Here is an 18,957-nt window from a genome sequence, read left to right on the forward strand (position 1 = left end):
TAGGTGTCTCTGACCAAAATGTTTTGGCTGACCACGGTGGGGCAGTGTTCTAGTAGATGCCTCATGGTGTGGTGACACATTGACGTTCCTGGACTTGGCATGTAGATCATGCAGCCTGGCTTGGGGGTGGGGGGTGGGGGGTGGTATCCCGTGAGTGCCGCCTACAAATTGAATAAAGCTGTTGACTTTAGGCTGTGACTGCTCCTAAACCCAGCAAAAGCTGCCAGGTGCCAAGTGGATCACTGTGTACCCTGAGCTGAGAACAGCTGGCTGTCCTCCCTGGGAAAGACCAGTGGTGGTCCCAGCAGCTCTGCAAATGTGCCTGTTTTCCACCCTCAAGCAAGACAGGGTTTCCTTGTGGAAACCAGTAGTGGGCAGGTGATGAGATGCCTTCGGAGGAGTCAGCACTTGTGGTGGGGCAGGGCAGGTCCCCTCTGGCTACCTTTGCTTAGAGTCTCTGGGCCCATCTCTCCCCGAGTCTCTGTGGCCTGGAATGAGTCACAGGGAGTGACATGTGTTGGAGCATAGCTGGGGGCTTTGGGCCAAAGACCAAGTTGTTGGAGTCCAGGGAGGTTTGGCAAGCATCCCTGGGCACCAGGCCAACTTGGAGGCACCGCCCCTGAGCTACTGGGCTCCCCTCTAGGTGCTGCTGGATGAAGCTTCTAGCAGGCAGGAGATTTCTGCAAGTCATAGGCCTGAGAGCCTGCCATTGCCCAGGTCGGCCTCAGCAGGTGCTCCCAAGGGAACCACCCAGACAGAAGGCTGTTGCAGTTGTGTGTTTGCAGATTGCTGGCAGGCCCAGGCCAAGGCTGCCTGGGTCCCCCCAGCCTTTGGTTGGATGAAGGTGGGTGGGCTGGCCCACTTTCTCCAAGAACCATGAGCCCAACACCTGTTCTGCCAGTTCTGTTGTGGTGTAGGCCAGGTCCAGGCTTCTCCCCATTGTGTGGGCCTTGCAGGTTGAGTTGTATTGGGGAGGTTCCTGGGGATCTAGCCTTAGGCCCGAAGCAGCTGTCCAGGCAGACCGGCCTAGCCACATGGGGACAGCCGGGAGCCCAGGCTGCCTGCTCTGTGGGGTTATTGACATCCCTTGTATTTGACCCAGGCCATACCATAGGACCACCTGGAGAGCTTTTAAAAGATAATCAAGCTCAGATCCCACCTGGGATCAGATGTATCTGCGCTTCCTAAAGTTTCCTAATGGAAAGTTTTTTTCTGACACACAGTGGTATCAAACACCAGGATTGCGCTCATGGCTCCACAAAGCCCTGCTGCACTCTGAGCACAGGGCCTGACATGCAAGGGACTGAGCCGTTGTGGGGCTTCCCTTGGGTTGGGAGGGCCTGGCTGGGCCCAGGGCCGGCGGCCTCCATACCAGACATGCTGATAAGCTCCTTGTCCCTTCTCCTAGGTCACCTCCGTGAAGCCCCCTCCCCGCTTATGATACATTCCCCCCAGATGCCACAGTTCCAGAGTCTGACCCACCAGTCACCACCCCAGCAAAACGTCCAGCCTAAGAAGCAGGTAAAGGGCAGGGCTGGGCCACAGCCCCCAGGGATGGGCGTAGGCTGGGGCCAGGGGCGCCCATCCACCTCACCAGCTGCCATGCCTGTGCCGTCCCAGGAGCTACGTGCAGCCTCCGTGGTCCAGCCCCAGCCCCTGGTGGTGGTGAAGGAGGAGAAGATCCACTCACCCATCATCCGCAGTGAGCCCTTCAGCCCCTCGCTGCGGCCAGAACCCCCCAAGCACCCAGAGAGCATCAAGGCCCCCGTCCACCTGCCCCAGCGTGAGTGCCCTCTCCAATCCCAGCTGAGGTTGAGGCCCCCAGGCCTGCACTGGATGTGAGCTTCCTGTGGGCCGGTCAACCGTGCCCCACTGAGGTGGGTTGGGCCCAGGCCCATGGGCTATTTGTGTTCCAGGGCCTGAGATGAAGCCCGTGGATGTCGGGAGGCCTGTGATTCGGCCCCCTGAGCAGAATGCACCCCCACCGGGGGCCGCTGACAAGGACAAACAGAAACAGGAGCCGAAGACGCCAGTTGCACCCAAAAAGGTAGGAACAGTGGACCCGTGAGTACCCCTGACCCCCACCCCAAGGAGATGCCTTGGTAGCTGTGTCCTCAGACTTTGGGCCTCTCTGGAGGAGTCCAGTTGCAGCAGGGTCCCTCACTGGCCCCCTGGTCTCTCTGCCTCGCAGGACCTAAAAATCAAGAATATGGGCTCCTGGGCTAGCCTGGTGCAGAAGCATCCCACCACCCCGTCCTCCACAGCCAAGTCATCAAGTGACAGCTTCGAGCAGTTCCGCCGGGCGGCCCGGGAGAAGGAGGAACGCGAGAAGGCCCTGAAGGCGCAGGCTGAGCACGCAGAGAAGGAGAAGGAGCGGCTCCGGCAGGAGCGCATGAGGTGGGCGCGGGCTCTGGGCAGGTTGTGGGGCTCCCAGGGCTTGCACTCATCCCCACGTGACACGGAGCCCTGCTCTGCTCAGGAGCCGAGAGGATGAAGATGCGCTAGAGCAGGCCCGGCGAGCCCACGAGGAGGCACGCCGGCGCCAGGAGCAGCAGCAGCAGCAGCAGCGACAGGAGCAGCAGCAGCAGCAGCAGCAACAGGCAGCTGCTGTAGCCGCTGCCGCCACTCCCCAGGCCCGGAGCTCCCAGCCCCAGTCCATGCTGGACCAGCAGAGGGAGTTGGCCCGAAAGCAGGAGCAAGAGCGAAGGCGCCGGGAAGCGGTGAGCTGGGGGACTCTGGTGGGCACTGCTGGGCAGAGATCTACCCCTGGAGGAGTTGAGAAAGGGGACCCTGAACCTGGAGTGGGCAGGGAGGCTCTCTCCCCAAGAAGTGGGGTGCAAGCAGAGAGCCACTGGGTGGGTACTCAGGGCAGAGCTCCTTCTTATGTGCGCCATGCTGGCCTCTGGGCCTCAGAGGTGCTCTGGCCCAGTGCAGGGGAGGTTCTGGGGTGTGGGCCCTGAGGGAATAGCCCATGCTGGAGGTCAGGGGTGAGGGTTTGGGAACCACAGCAAGGGCAGGACACTGAGTTTCACTCCCTCCTGCTCTCCTCTCTCCTCCAGATGGCAGCTACCATTGACATGAATTTCCAGAGTGATCTATTGTCAATATTTGAAGAAAATCTTTTCTGAGAGCACCTAGGTGACTTCTGACTTTGATTTCCTGGCAAAACGTTGACTCTCCATAGTGTTAGGGGCAGCAGTGGAGGCAGTAGCAGTGGCAAGGGGGTAACTCCGGGCCTGGCTCTCCTGCATGCTATGCCTGGGGCAGGCCTGATGGGCAGCTGAGGACTGCAGAGCCTATCTGCCTTACAGCCAGCCGGACGTCCCGCCACCCCCACCCCCACCCCGCCCCACAGGACGTCGGCTCAGAGCACGCCTCGCCACGAGCAAGTGCCGGCCAGACCCAAGCCCCAAGTCCCCACGTGTGGGGCAGAGGCCCTTCTCTCTGCCAAATGTCTACACAGTATACACAGGACATCGTTGCTGCCGCCACCGTGACTGGTTTACTGTCCCCAAGAACGTGACGTTTGTGACGTCCTGCCCGCCGGGAGTCCTCCACACCCCAGCTGCCCCTGCCCTCACCCAGGAGACCAGGGCAGGCCTGCAAGAGCTGGAGGTGGCGAGGGCGCTGGCCCACCCCCTTGCTGGCACTGACTTTGCCTTGAACAGACCCCACCCCTCCCTTCCTCTCCCCCCACAAGCCTTTAATCGAGAGCCGCTCTCTGTAAGTGTTCGCTTGTGCAAAAGGGAATAGTGCCGTGGAGGTGTGTGTGTGTCCATGGCAATCTGGAGCGAGGTGACTGTCACACGCGTGTGTGTGGGCCGGCCTCGCCCGGCGAGTGAGGCCACCAACCAAAGTCAGTTCCTTCCCACCTGTGTTTCTGTTCTTTTTTTTTTTCTATATATATATTTTTTGTTGGATTCTATTTTATTTTTAATTCTCTCTTCTCCTCCAGACACAATGGCACTGCTTATCTCTGAAATGGTGTGATTGTCTCCTCATTGAGCGGCGGCTGCCACCGCGCTGTGGGTAGTGTGTGACCGTGGCTGTACTGTGTAGTGAAACATAGTTGGCATATCTTTGTTTGAAGTTTGTTGGTGACTCCACCAAACTGGTGTAAAAAAACTCAAAAAAAAAAAAAAAAACCCCACAAAAAAAAACAAAACAAAACATACAAAACACACAAAAAAACTGCCTATATTTTACTCAGTTTCAAACTTTACTAGTCTATTTTTAATTATAAAACCAGAAAGCCACGTTTTCTTTTCCTTTTTTTTTCTCCCCGCCATTCGTTGGCTGCTTCTTTGTTTTTTAACGTCAAATCTGTTTCTGAGTTGTTGTTGTGGGTTTTTTTTGTTTTTTTTTTTTTTTTTTTACCAGGAGAGGAAGGGCCAGGGGACGTGGTGGGCACAAGGGGCCACAGGCCACAGACTGAGGCAGAAGCTCCCCGCCTGGCGCTTGGCCCTACCGACCGGCTGCCCCTTCCCCCGCTTTTTTTTAATTTTATAATTGGAGCCCTTGGTGAGGTTACGTGTGCCATGAGAACCCACTCTACACCATGACGCTGGTGCCTCAGTGTTGGCCAAACTCTGGAGTCACTGACTGGTTTGACTTTCATACGGTGAATATGCATTTGGTCTGTACTGATCATGGAATAAACACATCTCTCTTTTTTAATGCTGGCGTCTCCCTGACATTTCTTTGTGAACCACCTGTTGGCCTAGGCTAGGCCCAGGGGCCCCCCACACCACCTCTGTACAAGATCTACCGACAGGGGACCACGTGTCCTGTCCCTACTGTCCCTGGGCAGGAGCTGACCCCTATAAGCTGAAGCTGTGTCAGGGAGCCCAAGTACCCATTCTTCCTGTGGACCCTGGCCTAGGTTGGCTTCTTCCAGCAGAACCTGGTCAAACTCCAGACAGTGTTCTTCCCCTTTGCCCTTCCTCCATCTTGGTCCCCCACTCGGCCAGAGGACTTGAGCCACTTCTCCTACCTTGCCTGCCTCTACTGAACTACTCCTTTCGTTTAAGCTCAGGGTTAACCAGTTATTCTTAGATAAGTGTACATCACCCAAAATAGGATCCTCGCCACCCATCCCCCCAAGCACACACACGCACCCATTCCTCCCTGAGAAAGCCTGCCAGGTGGACACCCTGCAGTCTGCCCGTGTACCCATCTGTACACACACGCGCCAGCCACAGGGCAAAGGCAGTACCCAAGAGCGGCCCCCAGGATGTAGGATGAAAGTATGTGATTTATACGTATGCAAAGACACAAAGTGATTGAAACATTTCCAGCACTATTAACCCACATCCCACTTTCTGTTTTTCAACCAGAAAGACCCTGTATCTTGTGTTTGGAATCTGCCAAACCTCAGCTAATGGTGTATGTAGTTCAGGCATTCAGCCGGAGACCTGCCCCACTCCTGCTACGCAATCCTGCCCCCTTTCCCTCCCACAGCACTTCCTCATAAGCCACTGTGCTGGTTCAAGTGTGACTTATATTTTGGTTCCTTGGGGTTTCTTCCATCTCATCCCACCTCCTCATTTTTGTTCTGTGTTTTGTTCAGAAACTTCCCCAGGCCAAGTCTGACTGTTTAGCTGGAGAAATGGTTTTGTCTGCACCTTCCTTCTAAAGATTTAATTCTGCTATGGCCCTTTCCACACCTCCCTGATGGGTGTTTCTCTTAACTGGGTTGTAATTAGAACTTGGATCTACTATTTAATTTCTTTGGCCATTTCCCAGTCTCTCCCACAGTACTAGAAATCTTAGTTCAATACAAGAGTTAGAGGTGTGTACAAGCCCATACTGTACTGTATGCACGGATCGCTTGGCCAATAATTATGTCAGTGAATCTGAGACTTGTATTAAACACCTTAGACATTTGTAGAAGGGAATTCGTAGACTTTTCACTTATATACTAAATTTTTTTTTTTTGTGCAGTTCTCATTGCAAAAATAAACATTTGTACTGAATATAAAATTATCATCCTGTGACTACTGCTGTCTTTTTGCTTAAGGGTAGAGATTGGGCGGGGTGGGGGGGGCGGTAGCAAGAATGTAGGAGTCAGTGTTCTGTAGCAGCAGCAGAAGGGAGGTCCACAGACACCCACCAGCCATGGCTGGTAAATGCAGCCAGGTTAGAGGACTCAGGAGGGATACCGGGATCATCAAGTGGTTGGAGAACTGATTTGATGGAAAACGTAAATGAAATCAAAGCCATGATACAGGCTAATCATGCAAGAAAAGGTGGGTGATAAATGCAAGGCAAACAAACGTTTGTGCAATATAGACGTCTCTTCCGCTCTGAGATGCATTGTTAATGAAGCAGAACCACATAAACCACTATTTCCCTTTAAATAGGGACCTATGGACTTACTTATGGTCCCAGGACAAGTATAATGTTTAGCAGCTTTGGAACTACAAAGGTAAGGTTAACAGTGGTAGGTGTAAGGGAAGATGGGAGGTGATAAAAAGGGGGTAAAGTTAGAGGAAACCAATAGGAAAACTAACCATGGATACAGCTCCTGCAGTGGTGGTGACAATGAGATAGTCAATGCCCCAAATTGGTAATCAAGAAATAGCCACATAAGCACATGTAGAGATAGCTAAGTGTGCGAAAGAAGAAAGCGAAAATCGTTCCAGTGGCTGCCTCCGGTCGGAAGGAAAGATGGAGCCGAAGACTGCTGCTTTTCTCAACTCCTGGATTGCTGTTGAGCCAGCTGTTAGGCTTTAGGCAAATGACATTAAGTCATTTGCCGAATTTCAGGCTCTTGGTCTATAATACGGGAAGGTAATAATAGTGCCTACACTTAATAGGGTTGTTATAAGGGTTAAATGATTAGCGACCTTGAAATGTTCAGCATCTTGGGAGGAAGGTTGCGAAACTGGAGGAGGAAGAAGCTGCCCTGCTCGCCCAGCCCTGCTCTGCTTCCTCTTTCGCCCAGAGCCCCAGTGATGCGACCAGCCCCGTTCTCCGGCGGCCGGGGCGGGCCCTGCCCTCTAGGAGTTGGTCTCCCCGCCTTCTTTGGTCGCCATTGGCTGAGCCTCGACCTCACCAACTGCGGATTGGGTCCCGGGCGGGACCTGTCGCCTGCACATCAATGACCGCCATTGTCCAATCACAGCTGTGCAGGGGCGGGCCGACGCGTCCGCTGGACCAACTGGAGGCCAGCGTGGGGTAGAGGCCCCTGGACCACCGTTGGAACCAGGGCTTGGTGAAGGTGGTGCCAGGTCTCTCGGAGCCAGACCGAGGGGAGGGTCGCGCGCTCCAGGGCGGGGAGCCACCAGAGGGGGGCTGGCGACAGGGGCTCCCGAGGCTTCGTTGGGCCGCGGCGACCGCCCGCGCCTCCCTCCTAACCCCAGGCACGGCACTGCCTGTCCCCCCCTTCCGCTTCCGGGCCCACCTGACCCGCCATATTAGTTCTGACTCCGCCCCTCCGTCTCATTGGCCCGTACCCAGGCCGACTGGCGGCTCAATGGCCCAGCTCTCGCACCGAAGTCATCCAGGCCCAGCCTCGGGCCTTCTTCGCCCAACGTTAGGCCCGCCTTCTCTAGGCTCCACCCTCATTCCCACCCTCCTAAGCCACGCCCCTAACCCATACCTCGCTCCTAGGCCTAGTTGGGCCCACCTTTCCAGCTGGTAGGCCGCACCTACCCTGCATTGCCCCGCCCCTTTGCTCTAGGCTCCGCCCATTTCACCCACTGCACCTCCTGTCTCCCGTTCTTGCAGGACCTGAGCTCCCTCTAGACTTTAGACCCCACCCACACACCCAACTCGGGAGTCCTACTAGGCCCCGTCCCTTTCTTAAGTCCCGCCCAAGCCTTTCTAGGTCCCGCCCACAGCCCTAGCCCCTAGCATCCCTTCTCCCCAAGGCTCCACCCCAACCACACGAGCCTGGTCCTCGCAGGCTCCACCCCCGCACCTCAAGCCTTGCTCCCTGTCACTGTCGCGCCTGGGTGTTTACCTAGCCCTTAGGTGAGTCGTTCGCGGTGGCGGTTTCGGTCTGAGCCGCCCGCCTCTTCTCTCGGTGTGTTCCTCAAACCCCGACAGCACCGGGGAGCCCCAGACCAAAGGCGGCGGGGTCCCCAGCCCGGATCCCGCCTCGGTGCTGCTGCCCGCGTCCCCCGCCCATACACCCCAGACGGCATCGCGGTCGTCCCAGGACGCGACGACATGCCCGAGCTGGTGGTGACGGCGCTGCTGGCGCCGTCGCGCCTCACTCTGAAGCTGCTTCGTGCCTTCATGTGGAGCCTCGTGTTCTCGGCGGCGCTGGTGGCCGCAGCTGTCTATGGCTGCATCGCCCTCACGCACGTGCTGTGCCGGCCCCGACGCGGCTGCTGCGGGCGCCCCCGGCGTACCCCACCTGCCTGCTTGAGCGACCCCACGCTGGGCGAGCACTGCTTCCTGACTCTCAGGGTGAGCATGCGGGGGCGCCGCCGGGGTTTCGAGGATCGAAGAGCCTGTTGTGGGGACGGTGCGGGGGTGGCAAACGGTTGAATACAAGTCTTGGTGTGCACGTGGCCTGGCGGAAGAGGGGTGTTCAAGCCCGGGGAAGAGGAGATTCCCAAGTCTCAGACTGTGCCTTCCCCCAGAGTTCGGGCCTGCGACTGCACTATGTCTCCGCTGGACAGGGCAACGGGCCCCTCATGCTGTTTCTGCATGGCTTCCCGGAGAACTGGTATGTCTGAGGCCCAGAGGCCAGGGACCCACAGGGCTAGGGGGAGGTGAAGCCCGGACCACCAGGGCACCAAGGAGGCAGGGACAAGGGCTGGGCAGACTGGGGGTGCAAAGTATATAGGGTCTAGATAGGACACTCGGGGACAGGGGTCTACATGAAGACAGATGGGGACAGGAGGCCCTGAAGGGATGGGATGAAGAAGTATCCATGTTGAGGCTGCCCTGGATCCATGGCGCAGCCCACCTGCTGCGGTTCCCTTCTGGGAAGTTCAGGGCAGGAAGGTGGGGTGGCCCAGGGCCCCTGCTGGGCGTAGGGCAGAGGTGTATTCTGGGGACCCTGACTCAACCTCCCTCCCTGGACCGCTTGACAGGTTCTCCTGGCGCTACCAGCTCCGGGAGTTCCAGAGCCGCTTCCATGTGGTGGCTGTGGACCTGCGGGGATACGGCTCCTCTGATGCACCAAGGGATGTGGACTGTTACACCATCGACCTGCTGATGGCAGACATCCAGGATGTCATTCTGGGCCTGGGTGGGGATGTGCCCCCCCATCCCAGCCCTGGTGTCTGTCACCCCTGCCTCACCTCTTCCTGGCATCTCACTTACACTAGTTCCTCTGACCCCCCCCCCCCCCCGCCCAGGTTATTCCAAGTGCATCCTTGTGGCCCATGACTGGGGTGCACTCCTAGCCTGGAATTTCTCCATCTACTACCCATCCCTGGTGGAGCGGATGGCAGTGGTCAGCGCTGCCCCCATGTCGGTGTACCAAGGTGTGTAGGGGAGTCCGGGATGCTGGGATGTGCCTGTGTGAAGGGGTGTGTGTCTGTGCCCGCACTTCTTTGTCCACCAGTCAACACTGCAGGGGCTGGGGACACAGCGGTGAACCTGGGTCTCTTCCCCCGTGGTGCTCCCAATCTACAATCAGTGACAATACAGTGCTCATATTTCTGTGAGCACTTACAGGTTACAATTGCTTTGACAAGGAGCCTGCATAGAGTAACCTACACAAGCATCCTGAGCTATGAAAGTGTTATTATCCCCATGGTCCAGATGGGGAAGCAGAGGAGAGAGAGGTTAATTTGCTTTCTTCTGGCAGGGAAGACATAGATAGCTAAGCAACTACAATAGCATGAGATGCCATCTCTGGCTACCCACTGTCCATCACATCACCTGATTTGAATTCCCAGAGTTGTAGTCATAGCTGTATGATCTCTCTTTCTCTTTCTTTCTTTTTCTTTCTTTTTTTTTTTTTTTTTTTTGGTGGTGTTCTTTTCTGTCCCCGTCTCCAGCTTCCTGAGGGCAAGGGAGTTTTGTCTGTTCCATTCACTGCTGTGTCTCCAGAGTCTAGAACAGGGCCTGGTACACAGTAGGTGCTCAATAAGTGTTTGCTGAATGAAGCAGGGGAAATGCATCCAGGCCTGGGCGGGGGAAGCACGCCAGTGGCTGTGCGGGCTCCCGGGAGCTGTGGAGGAAAGTGCCCCCATTCTGTGGGTACAGTGACCACTTGTCAGAGAGGCAAGCTGGTGCCTGGGCCAAGAGGAGCGTCCAGTGTCCTCACAGGCTCAGGCCGGTAGCAGTGGCATTCCTGAGTGTTGACACATCTGTGTGCATGACCTGGGTATGGGTAGAGTGCAGAGGTGTGGGGCCACCCGAGAGCCAGGCCTCATGCCTGCCTTCCCTTCCCCCCAGACTACTCTTTGCGCCACATGGGCCAGTTCTTCCGTTCCAACTACATATTCCTGTTCCAGCTTCCCTGGCTTCCCGAGAAGTTGCTGTCCATGTCTGACTTCCAGGTGCAGTAGGGTGAAGGCCCAGGGCTGGGTGGAGGGTCGTGGGTGGGACTGAAGGCAGCGTCCTGCTGTGTGCCCAGATTCTGAAGACCACCCTCACCCACCACAAGAGGGGCATCCCACATTTGACCCCCAACGAGCTCGAGGCCTTCCTTTATGGCTTCTCACAGCCTGGTGGCCTCACTGGGCCCCTCAACTACTACCGAAACCTCTTCAGGTAAGGCCAGACCCAGGGCAGAAGCTCAGGAGAGTTCTGGGGGTGCGGGTGGGGGCAGTCGTCCTTCTGCCTGCCTGTCTGTCTTGATCACAGGACCTTCCCCCTGGAGCCCCAGGAGCTGGCCACACCCACCCTGCTGCTGTGGGGGGAGAAGGACCCCTATTTTGAGCAGGGGCTGGTGGGGGCCATCAGCAGCCGTTTTGTGCCAGGCCGGCTGGAAGCCCACATCCTGCCAGGCATGGGGCACTGGATCCCCCAGAGCAACCCTGAGGAAATGCACCAGTACATGTGGCCCTTCTTGCAAGACCTGCTGGACTAGCGGCGCTCGCTCACTGGCTTGCACGCACCCGGGCGTTCTCACAGTGTATCTACACGGGTGAACTTCTGATGCACACAGGTGTGGAGCTCCTAGATTGCACACAAGTGCATCTGTGGGTGCCCTCAGGCACACCATCCCCATATGCTCACGCACAGTCATGAGTGTATGCATGTGTGAGCAAGCACTTTGACCCCAGGAACCAGGTACGCCTCTGTGTGGAGCTGGATGCTGAGTGTCCCATCTCTCCCCTCCATGAGGCCCCACTCTTCTCACCAAAGGCAGTGCCCAGAGTTGCATAGACCATGAACTCTGACCTGGCTTCCACCTCCAGTCTGAGTCTTCAGCTAAATACTGCTCTGTCCAGTATAGTACTGGTAGCCACGACTGGTTATGTCAATTTAAATGCCAATTAATTAAAATTAAATACGATGAAAAATTCAGTTCCTCAGTCACACTAGCCATATTTCAAGGGCTGAATTGAATCAGAGTAGAAAGTTCTGTTGGACAGTGCTGATGAGGGTATTCCTAGCTTAAGAGTAGGGGGCTGGCTCCTGACAGCTCACCAAGGGAGGACCATCATGGGCAGGCAGGTGGATGTCCAGACTCCTCTCCAGCCAGGCCCTGGGCAGCTCCCATGATCTCCCTCCTGGTCATGACTCCAGGCCTTATGAGGTCAAGTTCTCTCGCCACTGCCTGGGAAAGATCCCTGGAAAAACAGCTCTTGGCTCTGTTAGGATATGTGAGATTCTGGACTCGGCACAGGAAGGGACCAGCTCCCTGAATAGCCATCTGGGGTCTGAGGCCTGTCTCTCCAGTTCCCGGAATCTTCTGTTCCAAATTAACCATAGTTGCTGCTGATTCTTTCTGGGGACTCCTGGCTCCAGCCTCCAAGTGAGGGCCATACAAGCTGAAGATGAACCACCCAGCCCCAGGCTGGTCACAGCAGTAACTTCTATCTCCCTAGCGTTTTCCTGGCCTCTGGGAACACTGTCATGACTTGCAGCAGTGTGATAAATCAGTCTGGGGACCCAGCAGACCTCAGAAATACATTCTCTTATCTCTGGGATGGGCCTGCCTGGCCAAAGCCTGCCTGCTGGTCACCCGCTCTGTCCTCCCTTGTCCCCAACGTAACATCCTTTCACTCATCGTATGTGTCAGGAGCTGTTCTAGGCCCTAGGGATAGGGTGCGAACAAGGGCAAAGCCCCCATTCTGGAATTAACTGAGAAGAGGCAGAGAGAGCTATGCAGGTGTGTGACAGGGCTCAGGAAAGGCTTCCCTACCTGGGGTACAGACCTTTCAGGGAGTGGGAAGCAGTAAATAGGAAGGTCAGAGGCTGGAATAAGCTTGGGCTACTGGAGTAACAGCGTGGAGATTAGTGCCTGCTGCAGCAGAGCGAGAGGGGGAGGCGTGTGGAAGAAGAGGCCACAGCCAGACCGCCAGGGGCTTCGAAGAGTTTGGATTTGATTCTCAAGGGAAGCCAGGGAGGGTTTTCAGCAGGGGAGGGACATGGTTTGCATTTTGAGAAGCTCCCTGTAGCGGCTGAACAGTCCCACCCAAGAGCGAGAGTGAGGAGACAGGCTCAGGGCTGCGCACAGCTTCAGGACCGGACGGTCCAACAGCCCTGACAAGAGCCGGAACCCCCAGGGCCCTACCCATCCCGCCCCCAGCCAGGGTGGGAGCAGTGCCCCTCTGGGGCCGGGGAAATGGGCGAGAGGAGGAGGGAACCCGGGACCTCAGCTTGGGGCGAAGGTTTGGGGCGAGGAGGCCTGCGTGCAGGATGAGGACCGTGCGTCCAAGGTGGGCGGTGGGTCTGGTGACCGTTGCCAGGGTGACGGGGAAAGGGCTGATGGTTAACCGGAATGGGTAGCAGTTGTCTGGGTGACCGAAGAGGCCCAGGAGAGGGCTGACGGGAGGCCTCGAACAGTTGCCGGGGTGACAGGGTCCGCTGACGGTTGCCAGGGTAACGAGAAGGCGCCGTCTTCCTCCGCTGCTGCTGGCGGGAGAAAGGCGGTGTGGTGGGGAGGGGAGAAAAGCGATCGCGTTGATTGGGCAGGGTCCTGGAAAGTGAGCCAATAGCGACTAGTGGCTCGGCCGAAACCCGCCTCTCCCAGCCTGAGCCAATCCGGGAGCGTCTTTCTTAGAGCCAGGGGCTCAGAGACCTCATCACTTCATGAGGGAGCTGGCCCCCGGAGGGTTTGGACTCTGTCTGAGGCCCCTTCCAGGCTCAGCCTCTCCCTCTCCCTCTTCCTTCTCTGAGCTCCCGCCTCCAGATCACCTTACATCCTTTACTCACTCATCATTCATTCATCCGCTCACCCACTCATTTACCTGTCCTCGCTACCAGCTGTAATCCGTGGCCCCGCACCAGAGGAGGGACGGGGGAGACAAAGCCGGGCAGACTCTCCCAGCCCTAGGTGGAATGCGGGCCGGGGGGTGAGGGGTGGGGCACCTACCTGGAGGAGGGCAGGGAAGGCCTTAGAGCTGACTCCTGCAAGAATGTGCTCCAATCCACAGAAGCCTCCCATGCACGGGTGATTTAGCGTTTCTGTGAGACTGGGAGGAATGTTTGGGATAGGAAGACATGGGATTACAAAGGGCTTCGAATGCCAGGCCAGGAGCTTGCTCCCAGTGTGGTGGGGACCGCAGGGGAGGGTCCCGGACAGATCTGTGTGTCTGGAATATTACTTCGGGGTTGGTGAGGGGGCAGGACCAGGGACGGAAGATTGAGGGTGGGGAGGCCTGGAAGGAGGATGGGCATGGTCCAGGCAGTAGAGGATGAGGTCTAAGTCCAGGCACTTGGGGGAGGAGCAGATATGCAGGGAAAGCCAGAAGCAGGTTTTGGGGCATGTTCAGCCTGAGGGGGCTGGACCCCTGAGGCAGGGACCTAGAAGCACCTTTGTCTTTAATGGGTTAAAGACAAAGATGACCGAGCAAGCATCCATGTACCGTGGGGTAGAAGGGCACTGAAGCTGGGAGAGAGAATGAAGTCTCCCCAGAAGAAAGTGGAGAACAAGACTGGAGACTGAGCCCTGGAGGCCCCCAACATCTAAGGGACAGGCAGAGGAGAGAAACCAAAGAGGTAGGAGGGGAAGCAGGTAAGCATGATGCCTCAGCAGTGGGGGGGGGGGGGGGGGAGGTCAGGAGGAGGGGCATAGCCCATGGTGTCAAAAGCTGCTGAGAGATTGAGCCATGCAGATCATGAGGGCGGAAACCTGAGAGTGGGGGCTGAGGACAGAGGGCTTGGATGCTCTGAATGTGGTTAAGCAGGGATGGGAGGGAAGAGTGGGGACCCCAGTCAGGATCCTGGAGGGAACAACTGGCACATTCAAATGGGACAATTTGAGGCAGGTTTGCTTCAGGGACCATATACAGCAGGCAGAGTTTGGGGAAACCAACAGGGGTTCGTGCAGCACCCCCAGCGAGCACCGCTGGAGAGCCATTACCATCTCCAGATCCCCCTGACCTGACGGGGAAAGGGGAAGGAAGGATGTTAGCAGAACTCAGGGAGAGGTTTGTGTGGACTATGTGGACAGGGCCTTTGGTCAAGCAACACAGTCAGCCGAGGTGGTGACCCTACAGGGAAAGATACAGGAGAATTAATATCTTGTTCTCTCCTCCCCCCCACCCCCACTTCATCTCTGCCAGTGCCTCCTATTGGCCAAACCCACCTGGAAGCCCGAGGACAAGGATGTCCGTTGATACAGTCTGTAGAGGTCAGCCTCTTGGGGCATAGAGCAGAGTGGAGAAGGGGAAGAACGGAGGGAGCAGTGCGGGGGGGAGATGCAGGGGAGAGAGACAGGAGCTTGGGGAAGGGCTTTGTGTGTGTGAGATGAGCGTTTGCTGCAGATTTCACTTTGTCACAGAAGAGACCTCAACCTCTGGCCACAGGAGGAGGTAATGAAAAGCCCTAGGAAGGTGCTCCCCTTCTCTGAAGCAGGAGGAAAGGTGGGAGGACAAGTGCCACACCTGCAGGAAGGAAGGAAGACAAGTTTCAGCAGCCAGGGAGGCAAGGAGGCAGTTAAAGGACATTGGAGTGTCATAGTTCAGAGGTGAGCTGGAGGAGGTGGGGTCCTGGGTGAGGCCATGGATGAGGAAGGCTGGAGTGGTCTGAGCCCAAAGCCCATGAGGCCAAGACCTCCATTGGATGTCCTGCCCAGTGGAGGGTCTTAAGGCAGGGAAACCACTGCCTCCACCCCAGAAGGGGTGGGGTACGGCCTCCCTGCTTCCCCTGCCCAGAGCAGCAGAACCAGTAGGTGCTTGATAACAGTTAAGTTCCCTTCTTTTCATTCCCCTTTCTTCCACATTCAGCCCTCACATCCACTCCTCCTCTAGGAAGCCCCACCAGCCCCCATCCCTTCCTCTGACTGAGCTCTGATCTAACGGAGGCCAGACATGTCTGTGTCCAGACAGGGACATCTCAAAGGCTGGCTCTGAGCAGGTTCGGGTCCCAGCTCCTGGGTCCTGCTCTTCCCCCGAGATGTGCTGGGTATATTCATTCATTCAACTGACAATTATTTTACCTACTATGTGCCAGGCTCTGTGCTAGACATTGGGGATTCAGTAGTCAGCAAGACAGAGGCCCACAGAGCTCAGAATGACGTGGGAGCCAGGTAGGGTCACATGGAGTGGTCGGAGTTGAAATGGAAGAGGCCGTAGGAGCCAGAGGAGACCATGGGAAACTGCAGGGAAGGTTCCCTGGGAGAAGAAATGGCAGTGTTATTTTTTCCAGCCTCGATCACATCAGCTTCCCCCTGCTAAAACCCTTCAGTGGTGTCCACTGTACTTTTCATACAACCCCAGACCCTTTGGCCCCTTGGAACTTGGCCCCCATCAGCTTCCCTGAGCTCCCTCCCCTTGCTCACTCTGCACCCAGCATCCTGGCCTCGTTGCTGTTCTTCTTTTCTACCCACCCCTTTCTCCTCTGGGCCTTTGCACTTGCTGTTCCCTCTGCCTGGAACACGCTTCCAGGCTGTTTGCCTCGCTGGCTTGTTCTCCTCCTTCAGATCTTAGTTCTAATGTCCCCTCGTCAGCGAGGCCTATCCTGACCCCCTAGAGCTGAAATCTCTTCATTTCTCATGCACATTCTATAGTTCTTATTTGTTTGTCTTCTTGTTACTTGTTTGTCTCCCCTATCAGGGCAAAAACCTCTGTCTTTGTCACCTCTACCTATCATAGGGCCTGGCACCAAGTAGTTAACTACTCAGTATACGTTTGTCAAATGACTGAATGAAGGTGAGAAGAGCTGGAGGGTCAGAGTGAGCCGTCAGGTGAATGGAGTCTCCCGAATATGAGAAAGGTGTTCCTGGCAGTGGGCACAGCCTGTGCAAAAACCGGGAAGCCTGGGAGACAGGGCAGGGGAACTGGCAAGGTGAGGAGGGTGTCACTCTGGGCAGCGGGGAGCCAGGGAGGCAGTGAGCATGAGAGAGCCCCAGGGAGGCAGTGGCCGGGATAGCTGGCTGGGTCTGCAGCCCACAACCCCTGGGATCCAGCCTTCCCACTGTTGCCCAGGCCCCATACCCACCAGCTCTCTCTCCTGCTGGTTCTTGTTGGGCTCCCATGGCCCACTGCCTGGCTGTGACAGCCTGGCCCCAGCTTCCATGTGTAGAGGACAGGACTGTGGTCCCAAGAGGATAAGCCAAGGGCACGTTCTCAGGTTCCCGGTCAGTGGGCCTGGGCCCAGCAGCTGTGTCTTGGCTTGGCCCCAGGACCCGCATCCCTGGGGACTGAGCTCATTGAGGAGAAATGCAGTCCCTGGCCAAGGCAGCCGGCAGGGGCAGGGGAGACGGCTCAAGCCCACCCCTACCCCCACCACGTTGGGAACTGGGCAGCTGTCTGCTGCAAAGCCGTGGGAGTAATTGCTCCGACTGTCCTGTCCCTCAAGGATCCAGACACCTTGGGCTGTTCCGGCCACCGTGGTTGGAGGGCAGCAGAAACCTGGAGAGGGGACGCTCACCTTCTGCCTTGCTGAGTGGGTGCCCTCAGAGTTCGGAGGCTTCAGAAAGGGACTGACACCAGTAGGGTATCTTCCTTTTGTCCCCATTCCCCCCATGCTGTACTCACCATTACTGCTCCCTCTCTGTCTCTGTCTGCCACAGACCAGGGGCCATTGGATCAACAGGGTAGCAGACTTTGGACTTCCTGCCCAGCAAAATGTGTGTCCAGGTTCTTGTTTGCTCCTTGTGACAGGGAGATCAGCACCTATTAGAGCATCTCTTCCAGCACAAAGTCCTTTCTCAGATGGGTCAGGGGAGGAGCTACCCCCCACTGCTGAAGACCCTATCTTTGCCCCCTGGACCCCTAGTCTCTGGACCCCCAGATCCCTAGAATGGTACTGAAGAGAGTGGTCTGGGCCCCCAGTGGTGGCTCTTCTGGGCTAAGCATCCCAACTCCTTCAGCCACTTCTGGAGTCACCAAACTCTCCCATGTTGCCCCCTTAGTGCCCACCTCATGCTGGGTGATGCCTGGCGCCTCGGGAGCCCCCAGTATAGAGGAGCAAAGAAAGAGCAGGATACAGGCACCCCCACCCCCTGTGGACAAGGCCGAGCGGTAGGGCAAGAGGGCACTAGGAGAGCTGGTGGTGGGGAGCAGAGAGGGCTTCCTGGAACTGGAATCTTGAAGAATAGGAGTTCATCAGGAATGGAGGACGGATAGGCATGCTAGAAAGAGGGACCAGCATGGAGAAAACAGCGGCATGTGCAGGAAGTAGTAGAGCATTCCCTATAACTAGAAGGAAATGCATTTTTATTTATTTATTTATTTTTGGCCACGCTGCGTGGCATGTAGGATCTCAGTTCCCTGACCAGGGATTGAACCCGGGCCACGGCAGTGAAAGCCTGGAATCTGGGACTTCCCTGGTGGTCCAGTGGCTAAGACTCCAGGCTCCCAATGCAGGGGGCCCAGGTTCGATCCCTGGTCTGGGAACTAGATCCCACATGCCGCAACTAAGAGTCTGCATGCCACAGCGAAGATCTAGCATGCGGCAACGAAGATCCTGCGTGCTGCAACGAAGACCCGGTGCAGCCAAATAAATAAATATTTTTTAAAAAGGAAGAAAGAAAGGCTGGAATCCTAACCACTAGGACACAGGGGAACTCCTATGAAATGCATTTTTAAAGAGAATACATCTGCTGTGAGTTCCTGCTTGGGGAGGAAGCAATGCAAAAGGGTCCTTCTAACTAGCTGGGTGTCCCAGGCAGAAACCTGAGCAAAGGCCATGAGAGTGCAAAGCCTGCTGGGTGAAGATGGAGTTTGCCTCAGTGTGATGATGAAGGGGACAGGAGGGGCTGGAGAGGGGCTGAAGGCTCTGAAAGCAGGGCTGGGGGGCTTGGATTTCCTCCTGGGGTGACGGGCATGGGAAGGACTTAGGCGGCACCTGCCCCATGGGCCTGTTGACTCAGCACACTCACAGTGAGTAAGCCCTTCTTATTGTGCAACTCTTGTCCTTTTCTCTGCCCAGTCCCCACCCCCATTCCCACCCCTCTCACTCCACGTGGCCTGGAGTCACTCAGACTTGGGTTCAAATCTTAGCTCTTCCTCTAGAAAGCCTTCAGCAAGTCACCATAAGATGGGCAGATACCCACCCCCATGGGGGCTGACCCATAAGATGGGTGGATAGCTCTCCTCCCAGATGGAGGTTGCACTCATAAGTTGAGAGTGGCAGGACATCCTCAGTTCCTGTCCCCTGTGGCTGGGCTATCTGCCAGCCTCAGCAGGGCTGGGGGTCATCTCCCATACTGGGCCCGGTCAGTTGTGACTGTCTCCCACCTTGGTGCCCCATGCTTAGGCCCAGTGTTTAGCTGCCTCATGGGCGACGCTCAGGCTCCTCGGTTTCAGCACCTCACCCCCAACCCATTCCTCCCTGCAGCCTCATCACCGAGCCAAATACTTACAGGTCAGCCTGGCCTCTTTCTCCTCCTCCTCCTCCTCAGGGCCAGCCCGAGCCCTGAGCTGCCCA

The 18,957-nt window shown here is 56.6% G+C and overlaps 2 protein-coding genes across 11 annotated transcripts in view; both read left to right on the top strand.

Moving 5' to 3' along the window:
* The window catches only part of BRD4 (bromodomain containing 4), an 81,687-nt gene extending 77,010 nt beyond the window's left edge, over nt 1–4,677 (top strand). For 7 of the 10 annotated variants that reach the window (XM_049707973.1, XM_049707978.1, XM_049707979.1 and 4 more), the window contains 5 exons: nt 1,409–1,783; nt 1,917–2,047; nt 2,192–2,397; nt 2,480–2,720; nt 3,060–4,677. In XM_049707973.1, the coding sequence (XP_049563930.1) occupies nt 1,409–1,783; nt 1,917–2,047; nt 2,192–2,397; nt 2,480–2,720; nt 3,060–3,128 (1,022 nt within the window). In that variant the 3' untranslated portion in view covers nt 3,129–4,677. The remainder of the gene's footprint in view (nt 1–1,408; nt 1,784–1,916; nt 2,048–2,191; nt 2,398–2,479; nt 2,721–3,059) is intronic. The other 3 variants (XM_049707976.1, XM_049707980.1, XM_049707977.1) reach the window with 1 other exon arrangement.
* Nucleotides 4,678–7,127: 2,450 nt separating this feature from the next.
* Nucleotides 7,128–18,524, top strand: EPHX3 (epoxide hydrolase 3). The gene is made up of 7 exons (XM_004277627.4): nt 7,128–8,418; nt 8,595–8,680; nt 9,051–9,208; nt 9,318–9,446; nt 10,366–10,469; nt 10,547–10,683; nt 10,777–18,524. The coding sequence occupies exons 1-7, from the start codon at nt 8,176–8,178 to the stop codon at nt 11,000–11,002; spliced, it is 1,083 nt and encodes a 360-aa protein (XP_004277675.1). The 5' UTR covers nt 7,128–8,175; the 3' UTR covers nt 11,003–18,524.
* Nucleotides 18,525–18,957: the final 433 nt, after the last annotated feature.

Source organism: Orcinus orca, chromosome 3 (assembly GCF_937001465.1).
Source record: "Orcinus orca chromosome 3, mOrcOrc1.1, whole genome shotgun sequence".
Lineage (NCBI taxonomy): Eukaryota > Metazoa > Chordata > Mammalia > Artiodactyla > Delphinidae > Orcinus > Orcinus orca.

Coding starts and splice junctions, on each gene's coding strand:
- EPHX3 (XM_004277627.4), top strand. CDS start 8,176: ATGCCCGAGCTGGTGGTGACGGCGCTGCTGGCGCCGTCGCGCCTCACT. Junction 8,681..9,050: donor CATGGCTTCCCGGAGAACTG/GTATGTCTGAGG, acceptor ACCGCTTGACAG/GTTCTCCTGGCGCTACCAGC. Junction 10,470..10,546: donor TGTCCATGTCTGACTTCCAG/GTGCAGTAGGGT, acceptor CTGTGTGCCCAG/ATTCTGAAGACCACCCTCAC.